The sequence below is a fragment of the Cavia porcellus genome, unplaced genomic scaffold (genome assembly GCF_034190915.1).
Source record: "Cavia porcellus strain 051 isolate PalLab524CR breed Dunkin Hartley unplaced genomic scaffold, mCavPor4.1 scaffold_1, whole genome shotgun sequence".
In the NCBI taxonomy this organism is placed as follows: Eukaryota; Metazoa; Chordata; class Mammalia; order Rodentia; family Caviidae; genus Cavia; species Cavia porcellus.
Genome location: NW_026947484.1, coordinates 93621576 through 93649526, shown reverse-complemented (window position 1 = coordinate 93649526; position 27951 = coordinate 93621576). Strand labels below are relative to the sequence as shown.

The 27951-nt window shown below is 40.0% G+C and overlaps 1 protein-coding gene across 1 annotated transcript in view; it reads left to right on the top strand.

Annotated features, from left to right (window-relative positions):
* Nucleotides 1-27667, top strand: part of Saxo1 (stabilizer of axonemal microtubules 1) — a 99130-nt gene extending 71463 nt beyond the window's left edge. The window contains exons 2-4 of the mRNA XM_063251685.1: nt 4233-4412; nt 13663-13865; nt 26567-27667. Coding sequence (XP_063107755.1) covers nt 4233-4412; nt 13663-13865; nt 26567-27570 — 1387 coding nt within the window. The 3' untranslated portion in view covers nt 27571-27667. The remainder of the gene's footprint in view (nt 1-4232; nt 4413-13662; nt 13866-26566) is intronic.
* The last annotated feature ends 284 nt before the right edge of the window (nt 27668-27951 follow it).

The window sequence follows — 27951 nt, the reverse complement described above, 5'->3', positions numbered from 1 at the left end:
ATTCCGTGAATTTAGCATGGAGTTCAATGCTCAGGGTCAACTATTTTTACCTTTTTCTGTGTTTCCTTAGAAGGCCTCTATGACTGCATTTGTCAGATATCTGAGAAAGTCAAGCTGTTTCCTTTGCTCTCTGGTCTGGTAAACTCAGGAGTGGGAAGATTTTAAAGTTCTGATAGATTAAAACAACCTTCTCCCTCTCCGTTTCATTCCTGCTATTGCTCCTCAGTTGGAACACCTTAGCCTGCTGGTAAGTGTAGCTGCCAAAGTGATAAACTGTCACTTCCTGATAAGGGCTCAGTTCTTTGGTTCATGGACATCAATCAAATGTACTCTTACATACTCTGAGTATGGTGATTTCTGCAGACTATCTTCAGACACTGATGGTTCCATAAAAACTGAGACTCTGTCTTTTCCTTTTGGGTCCGACTGATAGAACAAATTAGTCATTACCGTTTTCCTGATGACTTGTAAATATCTCTCATTTAGCAGCCCTTCCTCCTATACTGCCCAACTGTCTGTCTATGCAAATGTTAAGTAAACATATCAGATGCTGGGCTAGTTGCAGGGAAGGGTAGCTCTCAGGCTTCATCTTAGCCTGAGGGGCAGGCAGATGAACAAAAGCCTGGGGCCTGGGTACTTGAGAGGGGCATTCTGGTAGGAGGACAAGGAGAAAACCACAAGAGCAAACTCAGGCAATGACATTTTTGGATAAAAATTTTTGATTTCAATGTAAGACAAGATTTCAGTTAATGCAACATAAGTCAAATAAATAGAATTTTCCTATATAAATATGTCCACATAATTTCATTTAATGGAACTTCAATGTCTGGATGGAAACTTATTGCTATATTGAAATCCATTCTTGTGATACTGACCATTTTACAGTATCTTGATGTTAAATTTTTGTGTTGGAATGAACTCTTATAGTGTGTTACATTTTTTAAAAACAGCTAATAATACAGAAAAAATACATGAAGGCAAATTTTACCAGTTTAAAAAAAACAGTGGCAATGGAGAAGGAAAATGTCTGTTTTTGCAGAGTCTGTTTTATTATCAATGCCTTTGAGTTGTCCTTAATAAAATCTTGACTTTTCTCTCAGAGTGTGGGCCCTAGGATGCATATACAGAAACATTTTGTAAAACAGAACTTTTTGTTTCTTTGATTTGAGGTTTGTAGGAATCCTAAAATGACAGGGTACTAACTGGCCCGGATTGAAATTCCAGATAATTGGACTGATTATCAGCACAGAAATGGTGATAATATCTAACATTTATATATGGTAGTTATTTTGTTTACTGTACAAACACACCAATTTATCTATCTCTAGAGTTAACAGCAGATATTTTAAAGTACTCATGCACCAACAACTAGGAGCTATTTTATTAAATATGTATAAAAATATATTTTATATTTTAAATATAATATATTTAAATATATTATTAAATATTTATATAAAATATAAATACAAAGTAAGCATTGTATATTAAATGCAAGCAATATTCATCTTGGAAAAAACCCAAAAGCTTACTGATTATATTTAACACTGTGAGGCTTAGATAGTCATACAATAAGGACAGCATGTATTTGGAAGATTTCCTTGTAAATAATTAGGTAATCTCCCTTGATCTGTTGTTTTGTTTTCTGTGGTTTCAATTTTTCTCAGTAAACTGCAGCCCAAAAATGATGAATTTCATAAATGAACAGTTTATGTTTAAAACTGTGCAAAAAAAAAAAAAAAAAAAAAAGGGCTGGGGATTTAGCTCTGTGTCATAAGCGCCTGCCTTGTAAGCACATGGTCGTGAGTTCAATCCCTGGTACCGACAAAAAAAAAAAAACAAAAAACAAAAAACTGTGTGACATTCTGGGTAGTGGGATGGAACGTGGGCTGTGAGTCATCCTGTCATCTAGTGTATCCACACAGTATGTCCCACCTCCCATTAGTCTGTTATCAGATCAGTTGTTGTGGTATTGCAGTGTTTATGTTCAAGTAACCCTTATTTTACTAAAGAATGGCCTCAGAGTACTTCCCTTAAGTAAAATGGTGAAAGTTATTTTTAGGGAAAGTCTTGTAATCCACAAATGAGCCTCCAAACTTGAGTTCAAAATATGAGGCAAAAACATATTTTAAAAAAGCAGTGCTGATTTATTTTATTCTGGGCCCAGTGACACAGTACAGTTGGAGTTTGCAAAAGCTGTCTGTCACTCCTCCATACTTGCAGCCTTTATGTACATATAACAGTTTACAAAGTAAGAGGTTATGGGTGTGGATCAGGAAATCTGCTAAGGAAATGAGGAAAACCTTTGTTTTCCTTAGCAGAGGATAGAGTAATCTAGCAGTAATTAACCATTCTTTGTCAACTTATTTTAGCACCACCTCTGTTATTTGTAGAGGGCAACAATGGTTCACATATCAATTAGGTTAGGTTCCCAGGGATTCACAATTCTTTACAGAGGAGAGCATTGATTAACATATCAATTAGGTCACCCAGAGGGGGGGAAAGTGCATACAGAACAGTATGGCCATGTTACAGGTATTTTGGTATAATACAAATATAATGAAGCTCTTTTTGCTAGGGTACAGCAGAAAGAAATCACATACTGCGGTTGTCAAGATCCATAGTAAGCAATTATTAGTCTCTCACTATGCCTAATTTATAAAACAGTGTGTATATAGAGTTCAATACTATTTGTGGTTTCAGGCATCCTCTGGGAAAATATCTCCTACAGATAAGAGGGGATAGTGCACTTAAAATATTTACCATGAATCAATTTTGTATCACCTTAATGCTTTTCCCATACACAGTTCTACAAATGAGTAGAAAATAGGAATATCTATTTGTATGCAGTTCAACCATATGACAACACAGGTGTTAAAATACTTTGCAGGGAAGGTTAAAGACACGTATGCAGAACAACAGTGGTGGCAACTACATATAGGTAAAGCATTGAACTTGATAATGATTTGAGTGGCAGGTCAGCTATTGGTTAGAAAATAGCTTTACATTAATGAGTTCTCAATCTCCTTTCAATTTCTCATTCCTCTCCCATTTGCTGGAATTAAAATGTAAAAGCAGTGCCATGTCATTTTCTGCTATAATGAAGTTGGAAATTGTTAACATGGAGTTTTTGCTAGCATGGTGATGCCTGATGGCAAGAGGTTGCCCACCTGGGCTGTGAGGGTTGTGTGTGGGTACACAAGTAATTTATATACTGCTTGCTTTGTGACAGTGTTGACAGCTGCCCTTTGACTAGCAGTAAGTAGAATAACTATTAATGTGTGTAAAATGGAAAAGCTCACTACAAATTCTATCTCTAAGCTATATGTTATCATTTGTTCAATTTCTATACCCATTCATTCAGTAAGTGATTAGCGAATGCCTGTTATGTGTCTGGCAGGATGCGAGGAACTAGGGATAGAGCAGTGAACAGGAAAGGAAAAGGTCTTGAGCTGCCAGATAAGATAGCCAATAAGCAATATCAGAGTAAGTGATGAGAAAAGCCACAGGCAAGCTGATGAGAGAAAATGTGTGCATGTAGGAGGGGCAGAAGGAGAGGGACGGGGAGGGTGGTGTGTGTTTAGGGGTAAGATCATCAGGAGAAGTCTAAGGATACACTGATTAAGGTGAAACCTGGAAGAACAGCTATTTTCAATGTGCAAATAGAGGTGTTAAGTGGATTCCGAACCAAAGTGGTTCTGCTTTGTGTAGTAAGAATACTACTTGTGTGCAACAATGATGTTTTGAGCTGACTCAGAACAACCACTTAGAAAAGACGCCAGCCAGGCCAAAGAGCAGGGCCTTGGGAACACCCTGTTAGGTCAGCTGTGAGCCTTAACTGCTGGGTGGAGGGGAGGCTTCAGGAAGCAGCTTGGGGGAGTCGGAACAGCACTCAGAAGTGGGGTGTGTGTGTGCAGGGTATAGGCCATTGCCTAGGGTGTGAAATTGTTTACACAGATAGCATGGTACGTGTAACAGCTGAGCATCAGCCAGGCTTCTGTGTAATTTTATGATCCAAGTATATATTGATTTACCAATTGCAGTTAAAGACTATGTTTTAAATTCTGGCCACCCTACACAGTTTAGTAGAGAAAAGATAGGGTTAAATTATGTTTTTTAAAACAATTCTGACAGCTATGCAGTTTGTAGTCTAGATCACATTTAGAGAAGGTGACCTTAGCAAACTGGATCTATTCTTCTCCAAATAACCAATCAAACTCCATCTGTCTTTTTAGGCGGCATCGTTGTCCACATATTCCTACTAAGATTTATGATAAGACAGAGAAACCATGTCTGCTCTCCGAATACACCGAGAACTACCCTACTTACTATTCTTACCTGCCCAGAGAATCTTTCAAGCCCAAGCGGGAGTACCAGAGAGGGTCCATACCAATGGAAGGCCTGACCACATCAAGGTGAGGGCAAGTTGGATTAGTATATGAATGCCCAGCAGGAAAGCAGTAATGTATAGCACTAATACGTAACATTAAGATCATAATGTATAGTACTAATGCACATAGTATCAACATATGGTATTAATGCCTTAATGTTAATGTGCTGTATCTTTGAAAGAAAATCTTGAGTTTATTAGCCAGCTTAGTTGTTCCCAAACCCCATCTTAAAGAAAAAGGGTTTTTGCTTGCCAAGGTAGGGGTCAGGGAAAAGGTAAGTTGGTCTGTATAATAAAGGATATATAATTAAACAAAGCAGTAAAGAAATGGAAAGAGTAGAGTCTGCTGCCCAAAAAGGAGTTTTGGGCTTTGTGCAAGGCTTCAGGTCAGCTTAGGTGATAATGATGGAGAAAGAGAAGTGATGAGAATGAGCATATTTAAAGTTATGCTGTAGATTCTCTCACTTTGTGGTAGTGGGAATGGAACCCAGGACCTTCACACTGAGTTACATTCCCACCTATTTAAAAAAATTTGAGACAGTCTCACTGTCACTGAGTTGCCAAGGTGAGGCTTGGCCTATGCTGTAGATTTTGAATTGAACTGAACGTTGCATGTTTAAGAAATATGAATAGTAAGGGTAGTGTTGCACACCGGTGATCCCGGTACTTAGGAACCCGAGGCAGGAGGCTCACATGAGTTTGAGGTCAGCCTGGACTACCTAGTGAGACTCTGTCTCAAAAAAAAAAATTAATAAAAAATATATTTTCTTTTAAATTCCTCTTTTAAATTTCTAATCTGAAATTATTTAGATCTTGGTCTTTGCAGAGGCTGAGCCACATAGTAGGGGACATCTGATATTGTCAGGGTGCGAAAGATTGCTCAGGAAGTGTGTCAGTTAGGGTTCACTGACAATTGATTTGATATAAAAATACACATGATATATAAGGGATTTGCAAGGTCAGCATGCAGTGGCCACCTGCAGAGTCAGGGGTGGAAGATGGTGAAAGGGCAGTCTGGGCACTGGCGAGCCAGAGGGTGCAGCAAAAGTCAAAGGCCAGGAGCTCACTGCAGAGGCTGGTAAGAGTCTGAGCAGGTAGCCAAAGAAGGGTCTGCATTGGGAGGTGAAGAGTTGGTACTAGAAGCTGGGAAACAGACGTCCAAAGAGGTTGTAAAGACTGGAGTTCCTCTGAAGAAGTGAAAATGATAAAGGCTTCACTGTTTCCTTTCCCTTTTTGTTCCGTCCAGGCTACAAGCCTATTGGTTGGTGTGACCCACACACAAGGTGGGTCTGTGATACTTAGTAAATAAATTATCCAAACACACCCAGAACTGTACTAAACCAACCTACCAGGTGTTTCTTATTCAAGTTGACAGTACAATTAACTATTACATGGAGGGTTCTATGTGTTGCAAGACTCTAGCACAGTAGTGGTGAACCTGTCGCATGCATGTTGTGGCTGGCACATGGAGCCCCCTCACTCCAGCAGCTAAGCATTGGCTAACAGTTGCTTTTCTCTAAACTAAAACCTCAATATTCAGGTTTATTTGCAGACTTTGGCACTTTGCCACAAATAAATGAGCTTTGAGTTAAGTGTTTGGTCTCTAAAAGGCTTTAGCAATCTTCTGCTGACCGTTTGTACTAGTGACCTCTACTGGTGACTCCTGGCTGGCAATCCAATGGAATAGATACATCTTGGAGGAGAAGTCGCTGGGCTTGGCACCTTCTGCACTCTGAGGGCATCAGGGATTGATGGGTTTCAACTCTGTATAGGTGTTTCTTACAGGCTTGGTGGAGAGATTTCTTGATAACCACAAGCAAGGAAGGATATGATAGGAGGCCAAGTGGACATAACACCTTTAGAACAAAGGAAATTAATTTTTGATACCCATGCATTGGTTCTGGATTTAGAAACTCATGGACTTGACAACAAGCAGAAACAATTGTATCAGCATTAACCACTTCATCAGATACATTTCTGAGTGCAGTTGGGCTGGGTCTCCACATAAGACCTGGCAGGTTGAGGTTGAGATTGTCAGTTGCACCTGTTTCTATCAAAAGCTGCCACCTTCTAGATCTGTGGGAAATCTTTATCCTGATTAGGGGCACAAGGATCAGTAAGGGGCAAGATGAAGTCAGTAGACCTCTGAGCTTGGGAAAAACTATTTATCAGAGGCAGCTAGAGAATGGGAGATAGCTGAAGTCCTTGCCTGATGCTTGACCTGAATTAGGTCACTTTTATACAAAGCATTTATCTAAAATAGTTTTGTAATACTCAACTGTGTTTTCAAAGTAAACAATATAAATATTATAGTTTGGACTTCATTTGGGCAAGAAAATAGCATCTTTAAGATGCTTTCTGATCCTGAGGTGCATCAGAAAGCCACAATAAAGGATGGTGTAATATTTAACTGATTGATACCCAACTAAATTGGATCAGCACAGTTCTGAGTGTGGCAAAGGGATTTCCTGAAAACAGAAGACCCACCCTAGGGTAGCCTGTCACCTGAATGGTATAAAGGGGAAATGAAGGAGGGAGGCTTGCTTCTGTTTCTCAAGGAGCTCCGGTCTTTGCCTTCACCTTGACAACATCTCTTGACCTCTAGTGCAGACCCTTTGGCCTCCTGTTACGGACTCACACAGGACACTACACCGAGCTCCAGGCCTTTAGCTGGATCCTTCAGGTCTCCAGCAGACAGACCTTTTGCACTTTTCCACAGCTGACTGTGGGCAGTCATTGGAAGCCAATCTTGTAAATTATTATGCATTTGTGTATGTTGCATTAAATCTGTTTTTCTAGTAAGCACGGATTGATACAGATGGGAACCATTCTTGAGTACTGAATTTCCTTTTATGAAACAATGGGCAATACCAATGAAGAGTCCTAGGCACACACATAAGAGACATGTAACTGGTAGAAAAGGGTAAGAGTAGTGTTGAGAGATAACGTAAATCCTCCACTTCTAGGTTTGGCTCATTCTGTCTCTTTATATCCGGTTTGCAAGAAATCCAGAGTACAGTGTGAGATGTAAAGTATCAGATACTAGGAAATATACTAGAAGTATATTTCCTGTCCTGTAGGTACAGAAAGGACACTTTGAGGGTTGGATGTGGGGCATGCTGTTTGTTGCCCAAAGTTTAGGTGAATAAAGACAAATCCTAGACAAATCTTCTAGCTCTGAAATCCCCAGATGTAGCCCTACATATTCCCCCTTCTCCCCCTGATGGTGCTTTGCAAAACAAAAACTTACCCTCTGACCTGTCCTAAATTATCTTTGCCTTGTGTCACCTACAATAACAAACATATTACTCAAAAGTTTCCTTTGCCCCTTCCAGAGGCAGAGTAACAATAAATATAATTTATATCATGATGTGACTAGATGGGAGGACTGTAGTTACTGGAAGAATTTCCAAAACAAGCTATTAATTAATGATCATAAGGACTTTAAAAAGAAAAAGTGGTAGAATCAAGTTTACCCATGAGAAAGAAAAAGAGTAGACATAGGTCTCTCTTATTTCTTTCTTTCTTTTTTTTTTTCTGGTACCAGGGATCGAACTCATGACTGCCTGCTTGCAAGGGCAGGTGTTTATGCCGCTGAGCTAAATCCCCAGTCCTTCTTATTTATTTCTTGCCCTAAAAAGAGAAGTCGGGGGAAATGAACAGAGGGTATCTCTTCTCTTCCTTCTACTTCAGCTTTGTTATTTGGTAACCCTGTGCCTTCCATTCCAGACACTAGTTTTCATAGACTGAGAACAGAACTATGCCAGTTTCAGAAAATGTAGAGAAGTCATCATATGGGTACTGTACCAGAGGCTTCTGGGAACAGGTATGGGTCAACCTTGTGTTTCTACACCACTTTTTCAATGTGGGGTGTTACTCTGTCCCAGGACTCTTATCACCACACTATCCCACCCACTTACTGTCTAAAAGTTGACTCTGCTTAGTGTAAGAGTGCGCTCCCACCTGCTGAATGAAAAAGTCATGTGGACCAGGACTTGGCTGGATTGATGATTAAGTCCAGACACACAAAACACCTGGTTTCTGGAAAGGTTATCATCCCAGCATGAGGCATGATTACAGCTGCACACAACTCTTACTGATCGTAAATCTTGGGAATTTGAAGCAGGTGCCATAAGGGAAATGCTTGAAATTTCCAGCCCTTCTTAGTATGAAGCTAATTCTTGCAGCCTTTGATAATTCTCTTGCATAGGATTTGCCTTTAGTTCAGATAGATCTGAGATCAATTTATGAATAAGAGGTTTGCACTTCAAGACTTATTTCCCCTTAAGCATGCCACCATATAAAACAGTTGGGCCCCCAAATGAGACCTTATTTTTGTTAACTGTGCTACCCTCCTAAAGGTGGGCAAAAGAAATACCCTCAGAAGAAAGAGATGAGTCTTCACTGGTGGTAGGCTTTTATCCTAAAAGGGAGGAGACCATGGATAGCGTGGACTGGAGAAACAGAAGAGCTGATGGAGATGGGCTCAGAGCTGACAGATTTGGCTGAAAGCTGGAAGACTGGAATAAGTATTTCAGATTCTTAGATCTACCGATAAGACTACTTAGTGTACCTAGGAGTTGGGTAGGAAAGCCTAAAAGGGAGAGGGCATTTGGGATCCTTTTTAAAAGCCAGGAGAGAAGCAAGAAAGTTGGTGCTGGATGTGAGTCTTGCTGTCTTCATTGAATTTGATATACTTTCTCTTCAAACATATGCTCAACTCCCTGACTCAGAGCTTTACCACTGGGGATACAGTTAGTCCTCTTTATAGGTTGGGCCTGAGAATTGATAAGGACATTCAGATAAAATTCTCAGCCATGAATTTGCCTGTGCCATTTCAAAGACGTTGGGTGCATTTATAACCATTTTATCTATTATTTTGTCAAATATTTCTTCTGTTCCTGATGCCCTATTCATTCATCCCCCTTTCCCTCCTTTGTTTTCCATGTGGAAAATTTCTATTAATCGATCTTCAAGTTCACTGAGTTTTCCTGTCTCATCTCCATTCTACTAAGTCCATTATCTAGTGAATGTTTTATTTCAGATACAGTGGTTTCAAGTTTTCAACTTTATATTCAGATAGTTTACACTCTCCATGACTAATTAGCTTTTAATTCATGATGATCTTACTGGCAAGTATTTTGTTTTCTTTAGGGGGCACAGTTAAATTAGCTTTGAAATCTTTGCCTGGTAAAGTGAACCTCTAGATTTTCTTGGGATTGGTCCCCATGATGATATTTTTTCCCTGAGCAGTGGTCACATTTTTCTGTACATATATCAGGTAATTTTGGGTTGGTTCTGGACATTGTAGATACTGTGTTGTGGATACTCACTTATTTAAAAAATGGTTCTGAAGAGCATTGCTTATCAGGCAAGTGTCTGATTAGACTCAAAATGTAAACTGCACATCTTGGTTGGCTGCTCGGATCTCAGGTCAGTTCTGTACCCTTAGTTGATTGTCTAAAGTCTGCCACATGCATGAGAGAGCTGAGCCCAGTTTTATACAGAATATTGGCTTCCTGCCGTGGTTACCTTCTTTCCAGTTTTCTTCCTTATTTTCTAGCACATGTGGCTGCCTCACATTTGCTCCTCTATGTCTTTACTCAAAAAGAGAATGGAAAATACTTGTTTTCTGGCTGCTTGGCCTGGTATAGACTAAAGCTTGCAGGCTAGAAGCTTTGACCCTTAAGCGGTTAACAGAAACTTAACCAATGAAGACTTACCCAGCACCACTTCCTTCTCCCACCTGATGATCACCCTGCACAATCTGCCTGTTTTGACCACTCTTTAGTATTTTTTTTTTCCTAGGGGGGTGACAGATGTTCGTCTCTTCCCTACTTAGCAGCATGTGGAAAGCTGGAGCTAGAGGAGAAAGTTCTGTGGAACTTGAATCTTGGAGTCCATGTCCTGGGTTCCTGCCTATTTCTGTGAAGATGAGGGGCACTCAGTGTCCCGGTCTTGATTACTCAGGACCGGGAACTAAGCCCTGTATTCACCTAAGAGGTCTATCTCAATGGTCTGGGATGGGTTCCCTATCTTGCCTAAACAATTAAAAAATTATTCCTCTAAAGAGCATTGTTTATCAGGGATATACCCATTTTAAAAAAGTGTTGCATGACCCTTTGTCATGGTGAAAATCTCCATTTCCCACTTGTAGGCCCATGACCCTAGTTAGCTGTAAGGCTGTTTCCTCTTTTCTTGAGTGAAATTCTTGTCAAACACCTTTCTTTAGCTTTGCCAATTGATTTGAAGTCAAGTTGTTACAATTTCCCCAGTAGGGGCCACTTTAACCTTTACTTTGAGTTTGACTCTTGGCCTTCCATACTATATAACATTTATAGCTACTTATCTAAAAGAAACTTAGATCTTTGACCAACTTTTGTTCTTGGTTCATAGTCATAGTGGGCACAAACATTAGGAAATATACCACAGAAGGAGCGGGAAGATCCAGCATTCTTAAAAAAAGAAAAAGCTAGCCAGTTGGAGCAATTTCTGGGAAGAATAAAATACTTTTCTTTTGCATGAACTTAAAGACTAAGATTATGTGTGATTGGGGACATGCAGTTATATTGTGGTTAATGATAGGTTTCAGTGAACATTCTCAGCATAAAAATGCAATGAGGAAGCACATAAATTCTGATTAAATTTAGGCTTAAGTCCCAGTAACTATTTTTGGGTAAGGACTAAATGAATCAAACTTTAGATTTAAAAATTTTTCTCTTTTCAGAAGGAGATCTACCTTTTCCTAATGGTTTGCCTTACTTAGAACCCGTTAGTACATTTAACCGTAGATGTATGCTTACACAGGCACCTGAATTTTGTATTGGAGTTAGTAACAACTCATTACTCAAACAGGGTGAGCAAGAATTTCACTGCATGTGCTGTTGTCTTTGAGAAGCCAACTTCAAGGTAGTCCATTAACTGGTGAGCTCAGGAGCCTTCATTTGCTTTTTGCCTGTGAAAGGAGCAGGGCCTGACAGCCCTGGAGGGAGGGTTCTTGTGGTGTATCTGACAGGAAGTTGGCTGGTAATAGCTGAACAGGATGTTGTGGCCTTGCATGTTCAGGGACTGGGCATGGCATGCTGGTGCTTGGAAAGAACTCCTGGTGCTCTGGGATGAGTGGGGTACCTGGTTATTTCTTCACTACTTGCCTTTGGGCATCTCCTGATATTTCTTGGAAGTGAGGAAGGCCAGTGGCTTAGGTAGCCATCACCAAACACGGTGTTATGAAGGCTCAGAGGTGTGTGGTTTCAGGTCGCCTTAAAACCTCTCTGCATCCCACGGGGAGTGTGTTCAACTTCCCTACAGAGCATTTCCTTCTCAACATCAATTTTTGGACACAAAGTTAACTTTCCACTTAACTGGTTTTCAGACAGGGATTTTTGGGTATTTCCACTTATCTTTGCAGTCCACGGCCTTACACTCTTCATTCCCTGCCATAATTGGCTTAATACTGAACAAGACTCCAGGATAACGTTCTTGTTCACCAAGAGAGGTGTGAGTGGAGCTGGCCTTTGGCTTCTGTTTAAACTTTTTTCCTCCATAAGGACGCATCACAGTCTGCTCCCAGGTATCTGAGGATCATGCAGCTTTCTCTTGCTGTTTGTCAGTAGTGGGCCCCTGGGAAGGTAGCCTAGGCTGGAGGCCCTGTACCTGCCACTAAGATATATTTTAAGATCTACCCAGAGGGTATTATGGGAATTCAACTGAAGCATCTCCCACTTCCCCCTCAGAGCCCGGGAGAGACTAATTCTCCTGCTTTGTAACTCCTTCCTCCCATTCACCAAGCGTTTGCAGGATCCAGTTTGGGTTTATTGACAGCCCTGTGTATAATTCATGCAAGACAGGTTACAGCAAAGCATGTTACCTTTGCTAGTCAAGCATGGCTCACTTATGCTGCTCCAAATTTTGGCCGGGAAGTAAGTTTTATTGGTGTTTGGGCCTAATGTTTTCCTGTCCGGAAACCTTTCCTCTCCCCTGGGAGGCTGCTTTGGCAAACACCATCAGGGAAACTACCTTCTCTTTGTCCAGTTGGATAAGTGGTTTTTAGGCAAAAACAGACTGTTGAGTAAAGCAGAAGCCCTTGACGGGACCGATGCTGGCATTGGGAGTGGGAAGCTGAGACTGTCCTGGTGGGCAGCACGAGCCAAGCTAACTTGGGAATGGCTAGGATGGCTCCAGGTGGTGTACAGGTAGCATCTGGGCACTTTTATAACCATGCGACGATTTGGGAAGAGACTGCTTTCTGTGCAGTAGGCGTCATCCTGCTTTTCTGATCCTATTTTCTTTCTTCCTAATTGGTGCACATTGACTATGTGGGATAGTTTCACTGTGCATTTTTGTGCATTCTTGTAACATACTTTGATTGGATCCACCCCCTTGTTAGCCTATCTTTTGCTGTACTCTTTTTTTTTTTTTTAAAATTATTTAAAAGAAAAAAGAGAAAAAACAAAACAAAACAAAGCAGTGTAAGGGTACAAGTAATACAGAACTACAAAAAAAAAAAATAGTAAGAAATCACCTGTTAATAGATTACACTTTATCATCTTAGAGATAGTTGCTCAAGTCACAGTATCACAGCATACAAAGTTGGACATTCAAACAGAGAGTCTGCAAACAGTTGTGTTCAATGATCCAACCAAAAACATTAATATGGTCAGCTATTTAACACCCCTAAACACACTTGCAGTTGTATCTTTTAGAGCACTTTTTTTCCCTCTCTTTTTTACAACAAAATTTACACATTTTTGGGTTTTATTACTCCTTAGTTCTTATTACTTTTTTTTTTGGAAGAGAATAAAGTCAGATATTTTTGCCGTACTTTAATACTCCCCCAAATAATGGGCCACTAACAGCAGACGACAATGAAATTGGACTTAGGATCTCCAATTACTTTACTGTTTTTTCCTCTCTTGAGTTGTCTGTAAGGTCAAGAAGAAGAATGAGATAAACCTTAGCAGGATAAACGATTAGGATTATAGAGAAACAGTAGTACTTGAAAAAGCCCTGTGGTGAAGAGACAGGGTGGAATGATGAATGATAAATGATAAACTGGTAAATGATAAACTCTGGGCAGCAGGAAAGGGGCAAGGGTGACACACAGGGGTCTGACTTGGATGAGAAGCTTTGATGATCCCTTCCTTTGAAGCAGGGACTAGTGGAGAAGAGCAGTTGGGGAACAGAGTACAAAATGTTTGTAAAGATGAGTTGAACGGAAAATGCCAGCCTTATTCTAAACTGAGGATCCCAACGACATGTGCTTATTGTTCTTCCAGGAGAGATTTTGGGCCTCACAAAGTGAAACCAGTGAAATTGCACCAGCCTGATCAGTACATCCCAAGTGAAGAGAATATGGATTTGCGCACAACGTATACGCAAGATTACAACCCCTATTTTGTCTGCCGAGTGGGCCCCATCAAACCTCGGGACAGTAAATATCCATGTAGTGACAAGATGGAGAGTCTACCTACTTACAAAGGTGGGCAGTGAGTCAGGAGCAGCGAGGGAGGGCTGGCCAGGAAATAGGATCTGCGTGCCCTTCCCCTCAGTTCTAGGGGCAGCAAGTAGCTTCCTGTAGGCTTTGGCCAGCTGGCAGCTTGTTCTTGTCTAGCTGGAGAGCTAAGGATGGCTTTAAAGTTAATGATAGAAAAAAATAGATCATTTCAGGACCTGTGAAAGTTATAGGACATTTGAAGTCCAATGTTCATAAATATGTTTTATTGGAACATAGCCATTTAGGCCTTGTTACTCATGCATTACCAAGGGTACTTTTGTGCTATGGTGGCAAAGTTGAATAATCATAACAGTGACCTTTTTCACGGCCTAAGATATAATTCATGTATATGTTGCTCTTTACAGAAAATACATGCCAACCCTACCCTAGCTTGCTGTTTGAATGTACTTTTCAAATTTAAGCTACATTCAGTTCTACCACAGATTGATTGTTTCACATCATTCATTTAAAAGAATATTGACGTAAGTGCCTACCTGGCAAGTACAAGGTCCTGAGTTTGATTCCTGGTACCTCCACGTCCCCCTCCAAATATTGACATATATAACATACATGAAAACAATATATGCATCATAATTATACATATCCATCAGTTCTAATGGCACACACCTACATAAACAGCATCTAGATAAGGAAATATGTCATTAGTACTATGCCCTTGCAGTTAACCAATCCATCCACAATTTAGTCGTTATGCTGACTTTAAAACTTTAGTTTTGCCATTTTCAGATTTTATGTAAGCAAAGTTCATTCATTCTTTCAAAAAATTTTAAAATTCATATATAATATGTATTTATGGGGTATGATGTACTTTGATACATATATAGGTGGTGTGATGTTCAAATCACGGTAAACGTATGTGTCTCTTTAAACATTTATCATTTCTTTATGGCAAAAACATTCAAAACCCCTTATAGCTTTTTCAAGATACACAATACATGCTTTATTGAGTATCTATTACATGCCAGGCATGGTTCCAGGAAGTTTGATGGGAGCACAGTGATCTGCTTCTGACTTTTTAGGCTCCTAGGAGAGATGAGATGTGAACTCTTGTGTGCTTGACAGTTACTCCTTCTGTGGAGCACAGAGGCGGAGATCGGGAAACAGCGACTCTGAAGCTTACAATGCACGCTGTTGCCCTAGATAGATGTGCTAAATAGTTCACGTGTAATAGTTTCAGATTTGTGAAGGGCTGTGATGAGGATGGTTTTATTCAATCAGGCCAAGCGTTTAGGGTATAGGTGATGAGGCTGGAGTGATGTAAGAACCTTCCTGTATATCTGTCATTCAGTGGGGTCCCACACGTGGTTGAGCTCCTCTACCTTCCCCAGTAACAGACTCAGAGATGGACTGGCATGGGCCTTGTCAACAAGCTGGACTTGGTCCTTTTACTTTCTTTAGTGTGCTCTTGTGTCACTCTTCCACAGCTACCTTCTGCCAGGATGCATCTGGATACTGCCACTCCCAAAACGGCTTCCCTTCTCAAGTGTGTGCTTTCTGGCTTACTCACTTATCTCCTGCCATCATGGCAGTCCTTGACCTTGCTGAGACCTCCGTTTCACTGATGCCTCTACTTCTCTCTCACCATCTGCCCTTCCTTATGTAGCCTCTTCTCTGTCATATCCCTGTAATCCATCCTTACCAGGGTTCTAAACTCCCCTTCCCTTCTTCTATTGCTTCCTCTGGCAAAACCCTGCTCTGTCTTCTGCAGGTCAGTACCCAGGCATGCGTGGGAGGCCACCTCCGATCGATCGGCTCTTAGCCATTTGCACAGAAAGGGATTGGAAGTCTTTTAAGAAAGACACCTTTGTGATACTTTCTCCCCTTCAAACTCCTCTAATGATCTTTATGGTTCTTAGGTCAAAGTTCCAAGCCTATAAGACTCCTCGGTGTTTTGTGGTTCTGGTCTTGCTTCTGGAGCCCCCTTCTACTCCAGCCCATGGGCTGCCTTTCAGTTCTCTTCCTCTACGGGCCAGCTGACATGTTTGAATTCTTTCTGTTTCCCTATCCAGCTCTCATCCTTCACTAGCAGCTGAGCTCCCCATGCCAGACTAGATTCCCTCAGGGTGTCTTGTAACTCTTTGTGCAGCCACTTTTTGCTTTACTTTTGTCTCCTTGGTCATGTGAGCTCTAAGGGGACAAGGATCTGTTTCTTTTTTTGTTTGTTTGTTTGTTTTTTGTCTTTTTCGTTTTTTTTTATCGGTACCAGGGATTGAACTCACGACTGCCTGCTTGCAAGGCAGGCGCTTATGCCGCTGAGCTAAATCCCCAGCCCCATGGATCTGTTTCTTTGCAGTTGCCTCCTGATAGCAGATACTGTCATGGGTGCTTCAAAAAGGACTCAGCATGACCAGGTTGACAGTGCGGCAGCCTGTGCATCTGTTTGTGGTGGTTGTCTTGCTTTTTATCCAGTGTTTACAGGAAGGCAGAAATGGGGCATCACATACAGAGTGGCTGGGCAGAGGAATGGAACTAGAGCATACACTTTACACCCAAGATGGGAGGAAATAAGGGACTCGGATAGGGCACGTCAGATTACAAAATCTCTTTTTCTTTATACTGTCTTTGTGAGCGCCTTTGGTTTAGGTCTTGGGGGAGTTCAAAACTCTTTACAGCAATTTCTTGCTTGGTTCTATTCTCCATTTTGCTCTAAATGCAAGGATGGTTCTGGAAATGAAAAATGCTCCTTGCTTGCCCTGAAGGTGAGCATGAATGGAGTAAATGTAATGATACCGCTAGAGATGTCTTCTTTACTCATCTCCACACAGTACTCAGAATAAACACATATACAGGGAAAAGACCCAACTTAGTACTCATGATTTAGTCTTTTCTACCTCCAACTTTTCTTTTTCTTTCTTTTTGGTACCAGGGATTGAACTCACAACCTTGTGCTTGCCAGGCAGACACTTAGACCACTGAGCTAAATCCCTGGCCCTTACCTCCAGCTTTTCTGTATTCCCTTGTTAATGAAGTTACACCTTGAATTGCCCTCTGCAAACTAGGCAATAATAGGCTTCTGATAAAATTAAATCATAACTGACATTTCCTTACTGTTAACTTTAAAATTGAGAAAATTTTGTTTTATTCTCTATTTTTGTTTAACTTTTGTTAAAAAACCTGTTAACCTATTGACTGCTTGTCTACTTTAACAGAATTAAACATATTCCAGTCAAGAAGAATTGAATTGCTCAGGGTCTGGCACGGGTAGATGGTCAGAGCTTTGTTCTGGGTACAAATTTGACCTTGAGGTTGTATTTCATAGTTTTCCTCTGAAATTCAGATTTGAAAACACCTCCATGTGTACCTGTTAGCTCATTGTTAGATATGACTCATAAGTGCTATTTTGCAACCTAAATTTCTTCATAGTTTTACTATCTTAGGCTGTACTTTTGTAAGAACAAACCTGAGACTGGGTAATTTATAAATAATAGAAATGCATTTCTCACAATTCTAGAGACTGAGAAATCCAAGATGGTGTCAGTAGATTCAGCATCTGCTAAGAGCAGAGTCTCTGCTTCTAGGATGACATTTGATTGTTGAGTTTTCACATGGTAGAAGGCAGAAAAGAGATAAAAGGTTTATGCTAGTCCCTGAAGCCCTTTTCCAAGACAGTTCATCAGGACAACGCTTTCACGATTTAACCCTTTCCCCTAACGTCCCACCTAGTTTCAGCTTCTGACCTGAGGGACATTCAGGCAGGTGGTAGCAAATATTGTAATTGTATTAATTTGAGTGGTTTATTTGTTATAATACTATTCTGTGGTATCATGGCTTCCAAAATTGCGGGTTAAATACCAAAAATCTGTATTCTCAGCATTTAGAACAGGAAATGGACAATAAATATATGTCACATAAAGGAACAAATGGATGAATGGTTCTGGAGTCTTGTTTACAAGGGCTCCAGGTGACGGTGTTTGGCAACATATGTAAGCACATTCTCACACAGCCGGTTACCCTGTAGATCCTAGCAAGGAGCAGGAATGAGGGTTGAGGAAAGCCTCTGACACTTACCATGCCCTCGGGACATTCCTGAACTTGTTCTGGCATGTCTGAGGGACCGTAGTCTTGCCTTATATCTTGGTGAATCATGTCTTGGATGATTTATCTCTTGTGAAAATTCGCTGCTATAGTATTTTCTGTAGCAACTTTCATATTTTATGATGATATATTGCCCCTCTTTCTAAGGGGAGAAGAAACCAAAGACCCAGAGTTATTACATGTGTGTATTTCAATGGATCCATCTATATTTTGCTTACAGCTCTGCTTCTATTAGTTCTGTAAGAAAATGTTCAGACTTTTCACTTTCTACTCCTGGCCAGCACCTTAACTGGGGTCCAGCAAACCACCAATAAAATGTGCTTCAGCAGCATTTGGTTGTAATTTGTGACATTTTCAAAACACTGTGCAATTGGAAAGATGGAGAGTGTAATTACTTGATGCTTAGTTTTAGGTTTAGCTAAGTTTTTTTAAAAGATACATTATTGAGTGGAATCTCTTTTAAAGAGGTTCTTGCCAATTACTCACATGACACTCTGGCCCTGAAGGGCTTTACTGGTGTGTGAATAGTTTGTCATATGGAATTCTGAGGTTTTTCAGGCCGTGTGGAGAGCTTTTTGTAATAAATGCTGGGTGGAGGAAGTCAGAAGGCTGAATAATAATGTGGTTTCTGCTGTATTGTTGGGTATCAGAAATCACATGAGGCAACATTAAGCCTATGAACCTGTTTTCTTAACACTTCATCTGTCACAGAAGAGGACCAGAAAAGCCCTCTCCTACCCACCTCCAAGTAACCCGAGGTAGTAGCATGTGGGTATCTGCAGGTAGGTGCCCCTATTTCAGTGAGGCCTGAAGTCTGGGGTGGAACATGTGGTTTATATTCCCCAAGATGGCTCCCTTTAAGGCCCCCTAATGCTTTCAAGATGCTGATAGAGCCATTAATGGCTCTTGGAGAAAGATTAGATTTTCAATTAAAATGAAGCCAATTTTGAATAAATAGTTGGTACTATTACTGGCCTAAAATAAACTTAAGAGTGTGTCTGGGGATGAGAGAGTGAGGAGTTCTGGAATGGTGGAGTCAGAAGCTTGGCAAATCCTCTTCCCCAAACAGCAATGATAAAACTAGGCAAAATGGTGAAAACCAACCATTTTAAGACTCTGGAAATGAACCAAAAGTATATAACAAAAATTATATGATTGAGAGCATTTATTCAAGTAAAACTGTTGAGATTTTGTTATGAATAGAGGGCATCCGTGCCCCCATGATCCCACACTCCATCTGTGTGCTAGCTCTTGCTGGGCAGGCTGGGCTGTGAGGAGAGGCTCTTCTGCCAGTGGGGTCTGAGCTGATTTGGAATAGAGTATGTACCCCTAGGGTTTAGATAAAAACAGTAGTGATTCCAATGGGAAAAAAATCAGAGAAGACAACTTCTGAAACTAGTTTGAGGTTTGCAGTATTAACTGTGGTAAGCAGTAGACACACAGCCAAGCTAAAATTTAACAAGGAGATCCAGAGAATGAAACAAACACAGTGGGTCTTGACAACCTCAGACATATTCATGGTAGTCTGAAAGATGAGCTGTGTGTAGGTTTAAGAGATTAGAGAGAGGTGCATCTTTTTATTCAGGCTTCCTACCATTGAGCTATTGCTGATACAGGTGAACCTTAGGAAGCCAACTGTAAAAATGAAAACAGTTACAAAAAAAGCCAGGTGTGGTGGTGCCTGTTGTTATCCTGACTGCTTGGAAGGCTGAGGCAGGAGCATCACACGTTTAAAGCCAGCTCAAAAAACTGAGAGAGACCCTGTCTCAAAGTTCAAAAAGAAAGAAACAAAAAGAAAGGTTGGGAATGTGGCTTTTGGCACTGTGAGTTCATGGAGTGGGGGAAAAGAAAATGAGCAAAAATATGAATAAGTACATGCTGCAGAAGTGGTAAAACCATAGAAGTAATGTATTTCACTAAACATAGCAAAGACAAGACCTCCTAGTAGAGGGGTTAGAATTAAGAATTCAAGTTGTTCTACCATATTGTCTAAGATCTTGGATCTTTAACAAACCTTTGTGAGACAAAGCTGGACATGGTGAAACACACCTGGGAAGCTGAAGGAGGAGGATTGACATGAGTCCGAGGCCAGCCTGGGATACATAATGAGTTCAAGGCCAGCCTGCACTACATAGTGAGACCCTGTCTCAAAAAAAAAAGTGATACATGAATAAAAAGAGGGAAGTATGGTTCATGTATGAGGGAAAAGAGACAAAACTATTTCTTAGGGATCCCCTGACATTGGACCTAGTAGAAAAATATTTAAAAGTAGCTATTATAAATATAGTCACAAAACAGTAGGAAACTATATTTAAAGAAGTGAAGGAAAATGTAACGATGATAATCAAGAATACCAGTAGATGGAAATCACAAAAAAGTAAATGAAGCCATGTGTGGGCCACCACCGGACTGGAACAGCCAGACCTCAGCTCATTCTGGTGCAGGGGCTGGCAAACAAGAAGTACCGATTCCCTTCCCTGCCATCCCCTGCTGTAAGTGACCAGTTTATCTGGAGAAGCACAGGCTGTGATGATGGCTATAGAGGTGAAATGCAATTGGATGCCTGTGGTGCTTTGGAGTTTTACTAACATTGCAAGTCTAGGACCAGCAGTCTGATCATAGGTTCAGAGGATAGTGGTACACAGTGTGGCAGCTAGAGGGATCTCCTTCTGAGAGTTGCAGCCATTGTTGATTCCTTATGGTCTTGTTTTGAGGTCCTATACTGTTTCCATTGTTTTGTTGGGTTGGGAGTTTGATTCTCTCTTGTTTTGTTTGATTACATTAAATCCGATGGCAGGAGCAACTATTTCAAAGATAACAAGATATATTATGGTAGCAATTTTGAATTTACTGTTGGCTTGTTTTGAAGTCTTTTATTTCATTCATTGTTTTGTTTTGATTGTTTCTATTTTATTCTGTTCTGTTTGGTTTTTACTATGTCCAAAGTTATTTGCAGCTATTTTGAAGACATCAAAAGGCATTATGGTAACTAGTGTTGATTTCATAATGTTTTGGAGTTCTGTATCTCTTACACTGGTTTGGTTTGATTGGTTTTATTCTCTTTAAAATAAAAAAATAAATGAAAATTCTGAAGTTGGATAATAACTAAAATAAATATTCACTAGAGGGACTCAATAGCTAAGCTTGCACAAGAATCAATGAAAATAAAGATTAGCCAGTAAAGATTTTCTAATCTGAAGTACAGAAAAGAGTTAAAAATGAACAGGACTTGAATTAAAAATGAACAGAAACTTGTGGAAAACCACCAATGGTGTCAGTGTTCTCATAATGGGACCCACAAAAGAATGAGGCAGAAAAAATATTTGAAGGGTCAATTACTGAAATTCCTTAAATTTCATGCAAGATATTTATACATCCAAAAATGAAGGCAAAATAAATACATGCCCAGATAAAGAGAGAGAAGTCATCTTACTGGCTGACTTGTCTTATAAAAACTACTAAAGGAAATCCTTCAGGCTGAAAGGAAATGAAACTAGATGGTGACACAAATCTATGCAATGAAATAGAGACCTTATGAATATAACTATGTAAATGTATTTTGTCTCCTACAAATTTAAAATACTGTTATAGAATAAATGACAAAATTGTGAGATTTGTTTTAGAAAGGTAAGGTTGATGTAACATCAGAAAATCAATTAATACACCACATTAATAAAAGACAAAAACCACACAATTGATAGGAAAAACACTTGAAAAAGTCACATAAAAATTCTCAAGCAGCTATGAAAAGAAAGAACTTTCTTAGCCTGATAAAGAACATCAATAAAAAATTCCACAAGCCTCTTCCTGAATGTGGGAAGACCAGATGACTTCCCTTTAAGATGAAGAGCAAGGCTAGAACGTTGGCTCTTACCACTTCATTCAGCACTGGGTTGGAGCTTCTGGCCAGTGCAACGACACAAGGAAAACAAATTATCAAATGCATCTAGATTGGCGGGTAAGACATAAAATTATGCTTATCTTCAGACAGTAATACTGTATACAGATCATCCCAAAGATTCTACAGAAAACTACTAGAACTAGTGAAGAAGTTTATCAAGGTGACAGTATTGAAGAGTAATATATAAAAGTCAGGGCTGGGGATTTAGTTCAATGGCATAAGTGCCTGCCTGGCAAATGCAAGGTCATGAGTTTGGTCCACAGTATAAAAAAAGTCATATATATATATATATATATATATGTGTGTGTGTGTGTGTGTGTGTGTGTGTGTGTGTGTGTGTGCCTGTATATATGTGTGTGTATATATATATATATATATATATATATATATAAAATGCAAATGCAAAGTCATGAGTTTGATCCACAGTACAAAATATATAGTCATATATATAAAGTCAATTGCATTTCTACATACTGGCATTGGAAGTCAAAATGAAGTAAAGAAAATAGTGCTCAGGCATCAGGGAGGTAGCTCAGTGGTAAAGCATGTATATAATATCTATGAGGTTTTGATCCCCATTACCACACATACATACACACACACACATAATTGTTATTGTAAGAAAAGAGTTTTTCCTCAATAGTCTGAAAATGAATAAAATACTTGGAATAAATTTAAGAAAATAAGTACAGAATTTGTATACTGAAAATTACCAGACTGCAGGGAGAAATTAAATTTTAAACAAATGGTGAGATATTCTGTGCTCATGGAATGAAAGATTCAATATTGTTAAGGAATCGAAGTTCCTTGCAAATTGATCTATAGATTCAATGCAATCCTTATGGAGATCCTAGGAACATTTTTTAACATGATAAGGTAATCCAAAAGTTTATGTATTGAAATAAACCACAATAATTAAATTTTTGGCAGAACAATATACCTTTCACTATAACATCCAGAAAAATGAAATACTTAGAAATCAATCTAACAAAGGATGTAAAAGATCTGTACAGTGACAATAACAGTACCCTAAAAAAGGAGATTAAAGAGGACATCAGAAAATATAAAGAAATTATTTGTTCTTAGATAGGAATAACCAACATATGAAAATGGTCATATTTCCAAAACTACTATACAGATTTAATGCAATCCCAATCAAAACACCATTAACATACCTCACAGATCTAGAGAAAACATTCCTAAAATTCATTTGGAACTAGAAGAGACCTAGAATAGCAAAAGCAATTCTGGGCAACAAAAGCAAGTCAGGGAGCACTATAATCCCAGAGTTGAAATTATATTACAAAGCAATCATGATAAAATCAACAAGGTATTTGCAAAATCAGGCCTGAGGATCAGTATTATAGAATAGAAAATATAGACGCAACCCCAGACACACTCAGCCACCTCATCTTTGACAAAGGAGCCAAACATGTTCTTTGGAAGAAAAATTGTCTCTTTAATAAGTGGTGCTGGAAAAACTGGCTTTTCACATGCCAACGACTTAAACTAGATCTATCTCTATCACCATGCACTAAACCAAAGTCAAAATGGATCAAAGATCTAAATATTAAAACAGAAACACTAAACCTACTAGAAGACAAAGTAGTTAGAAACCTTGAAAACATACATGTAGATTGAGAGTTCATAACAGAACCCAAACTGTCTGGGACATACTTCAAAGAATCAACAACTGGGAATCTCATCTTATTAAAAAGTTTTGTGCATCAAAAGAAATCACCAACAGAGTGAAAACACAACCCACAGAGCGGGAAGTTATTTAGCCAACTGTCTCTCAGACAAAAGGACTGCTGTCTAGAACACATAAAGAATTAAAAGAAGTCAGACCTTCCAAATTCAAAGACCCAATTAAAAAGTAGACATCTGAGATGAATACACACTTCTCAGATTAAGAAATACAAATGGAAAATATATACATGAATAAACACTCAACAGCATTTGTTATTTGAGAAATGCAAATTAAAACAACACTGAGGTTCTATCTCACCCCATAAAGAATGGCTGTCATCAAAAAATCAACCAATAACAAATGCTGGTAGGACTATGGGGAAAAAGGAACTCTTCTCCATTGTTGGTAGGGGTGTAGACTGGTACAGCCACTGTGGAAATTAGTGTGGAGATTCCTAAATAACTAGGATTAGAGGTTCCATTTGACTCAGCTATTCGCCTTCTGAATATTTCCCCAGAAGAATTAAAAACATCATACCACAGTGATATATGCAGCAAACTTTGCAGCTAAATCTTGGAAACAAGCCCATCAACTGAGGAATGGCTAAATAAGATGTGGTTTTTTAATACAGTGGAGTACTACTCAGACAAAATGAAGGATAAACTGGAGGCTTTTATAGGTAAATGGATGCAACTTGAGATCATAAGTGAAATCAGACTCGTGTAAAAATTATATTGTCTCATAGTGTGAGAAACTGAACAAGTAAATGGGATGCAGAAAGTGGAGAAGAAACTGTTTAAAAGAAAAGACAAACTGTGATAGGGTAAAGGAAGAAAGGAAGAAAAGTAGGTTATGTGCAAGATAGTTAAGATAGCTATACAGTTAGCTTCTCTGTTCCTTGAGAGGAATTTTTTAGTTTTTAAACATATCATGCCTATATCCGTTACTCTGAATAACTACCATGAAGACAACAATGTACAGTGTATCAAATATTGTAATAATTCTATTAGTCACTTTTGTAATTCAGTCTCATTTTTTTTCTCCTTAAAATAAAATTAACTATATGCCTATAGACTCTTCTGTGGATGACACTCCTCCGGGGCTCCTGGAAAGTGCGTTCATTCTGTTTGTAAAGCTATCACAGAATTCCTTGTGGATTCAGAGGGTTCACTAGGTTCATGTGGGCTTCTGCAGGCCTGGTAATTTATGGGCACAATGAGGCAATGTAGATCTTGGTTGTGAGCCAAGTATTAGGGAAAGAAAGGCAGAGTGTCAGGGCGCTCGAATTGCAGCGTTTACTGCTCCCATTTACTCACTGTACTTTCGGGCTTGGAGCTGCCCTGAAGCTCTGTGTGGTAAGGTCACTCTGGAAACTCCTGCAGGGCTGTCTGTGGGCATGTCTATTGCTCTTTAAGTGATGTGGGACTATCTCCAGTGCAGATTTGCTTTAGATCCAGGCCTCCCTTCATCTTGGCCATTCCAGCTCTGCAGCATAGATTATTCTTGAGATATGACAAGAATAGGTATAGCTGACCAATCATTTTTATTTTTGAAACATTCTGAACATCTCCTCCTACAAATATTTATTTCTGGTTATTATTCTTTTGCACTTTACTCTCTAGAAGTAGCATCAATAATTATGAAGCAGGCTGTCAGAAGTGCATGGCTTTGGAGTCAAGTATATGGTTTAAATTTCAATTCCTAACTCTCATAAGCTGTGACTGTTAATGATGGTTGAGTAGTAAAGCACATTTTTGGGGGTGACTGAGAGGGTGTTTCCAGAGGTGACTGGCATATGGGACTGCAAACTGATGGGAGAGATCACTCCAAAAGTGGGTAGCAACATCTGCTAGGCTGCAGCCAGATGAAATAAAAGAGAGGAGAAGGAAATCTTTCACCTCGACTGTGGCAGGCTCTCTGTGTCTGTCTGGCTCTATTTTTGTCATGCTGTCTCTGCCTCACCTCAAGTCTAAAAGCAATGGAGACAGATGACCATGGACAGAATCCTCTGAGGCTTTGAGCCACAAGAAATGTTTTCTCCTTTTAAGTTGTTGTCAGGTGTTTTGTCACAGTGACAAAAAGCTAACACAGTAACCCTGTGACTTTGGGGCAAATGCCTCAGCTTCTCTGAGTCTTGCTTTAGGAAATCTGCAAAACAGAGATACTCATACCACAGAGAGTTATTGTGAAGATGAAATAAGATCATGTATGGAAAGACTTGAGCACAAGCCTGGCTGGCACATAGTCTTTGTTCTTTATTAAATCAGATAGTGGATTGCATAGCATGGGCTCTGGCTCTAAATATGAATCCGTGGTTTTCTACTAGCCAGCGAACTGGTGCAAATTTCATAATATCTCTGCCTCTGTTTCTGCATTTGTAACATGGATATTTAGCACTCACTTTATTAGGATTATCTAAAGATTTAATGAACACTCCTTTTTAAATTTGTACAAACATAAACTTCTATTTTCTTCTCACCAGCCAATATAATGCCTTTATTCCCTTGGAGCAACATATTTCATTTATGTGATTTAGACACGAGGGTCATAGACACACAGTGGTTGTCCTCTTGCAAGTGATCAGGTGGGCTTGGTGGAGGTGGCCATTGGCTCACCAGTAGTGGATTCTGAGTCATCTGTTTCATTATGCCACATGCATCTTCCCAGTCACTCTGTGCTGATTAGACAGGCTACATTCCCCATAGAGGAAAGGAATAGTGCTCGAATCAGGATGAGCCACATTTAATTTGTCTCCTAGAATGGTTTCACCCAGATCTTCCTACAGCCCTGAATTCTCTAAAATTCCTGCATGCAGCATTGTGGAGTGTAATGGAACCTCCTATAAATTTGTCTCTTCTGCAAAGTAGCCGGCAAATACTGTAAAGCTGAAACTTTTAACCCTTATTGAGGTGGTAACAAGGATCTATTCTGTTTTCCTCTTGTCTCTGAGATTACCTCATTGGAACTGGCTTATGGCTTTAGAGTCCTTTAGAATATATGGATCTAATTTATTACTAATTACCTCTGCTTTAATTTTAGCTGATTATATACCTTGGAAACAACCAAGGCGAGAACTTCTCCGTCCACCACACAACTACCGGCCAGCATCCACAAAGTTTGACAGCAGAACCACACACCAGGATGACTATCCAGTAAAGGCCCTTGTGAACACCAGGAGCTGTAAACCTCCATACATGCCAAGGCTCTGTGACATCCCTTTGGAGGATCTGACTAACTACAAGATGAACTATGTGCCTCACCCTGTGGAGAAGCGCTTTGTGCATGAGGCAGAGAAGTTCAGACCCTGTGATATCCCTTTCGAGAGCCTCACTACCCACAAAGAGTCCTATCGGGGTTTGGTAGGGGAGCCTACTAAGAGCATGAAACCTCCAGACAGGCCCCCTGGGCTAGATACACCTTTCTCTACCACCACAGAGTTTCGTGATAAGTACCAAGCTTGGCCAACACCTCAGGTATTCTCCAGAGCTCCTGTCCCCTATGTCCCTCCTGAAGAAAAGATGGATTTTCTGACAACTGTACAGTCCCACTACATGTACCCTAAGGGTATGCCTGCTCAGTCCTGCCGACCAGTGCACCAAATTAAGAAGAGCTGCCGCTTTGAAAGCTCCACTACCACCAGAGAACACTATAAGCAGTGGGCCAGCACACGTACAGAGCCAGTCAAGCCCATTTCCCAGCTGAACCGTCCCACCGAGCCCTTGGACTCCCTGACCACCAATCAGGCCCACTATGTGCCCCATCCACTTATGAGTACCAAAAGCTGTAAGCCCATGTGGTCTCCCTCTCGAGGGAATATTCCCCTGGAGGGTCAGACCACCTACGGCATCAGCTTTACTCCCAAAGAAATGGGCAGGTGCCCAGCTTCATACTCTGAGCCCCCTGGCTACATCTTTGAGGAAGTAGATCCTTTAGGGCACAAGATATATAGGCCAGTTTCCCAGACAGGCTCTGGACAGTATGGCCATCTTTCTGGAGGTGATACAGAAAACCCTAACCAGACAGAGTTGACAATATCAGCCTGAAGTTAAAAATTATTTAGAAATTGCACAATACTTTTAAAAGCAAATAATAGTTATTCATTGGACAAAAGGACTCCCCCAAAGTGAGGAAAAGCAAACAACTTCATCGTCAATTGTAGAACACTTGAATAAAATGGAAATCATTTGAGTCAAGGAAAATGGTATTTAATCGCTTGCTGATTTTTTTTTTTTTGTCTTTTTCATTTTTATCGGTACCAGGGATCGAACTCACAACCGCCTGCTTGCAAGGCAGGTGCTTATGCTGCTGAGCTAAACCCCCAGCCCTAATCGCTTGCTGATTAACACCGATTGATTTCCCCTTCTACGGTCTTCCCCCGCTCTCAGGTCCCTTACCTCGTGCTTACGAAATACATTGGTCTCAGC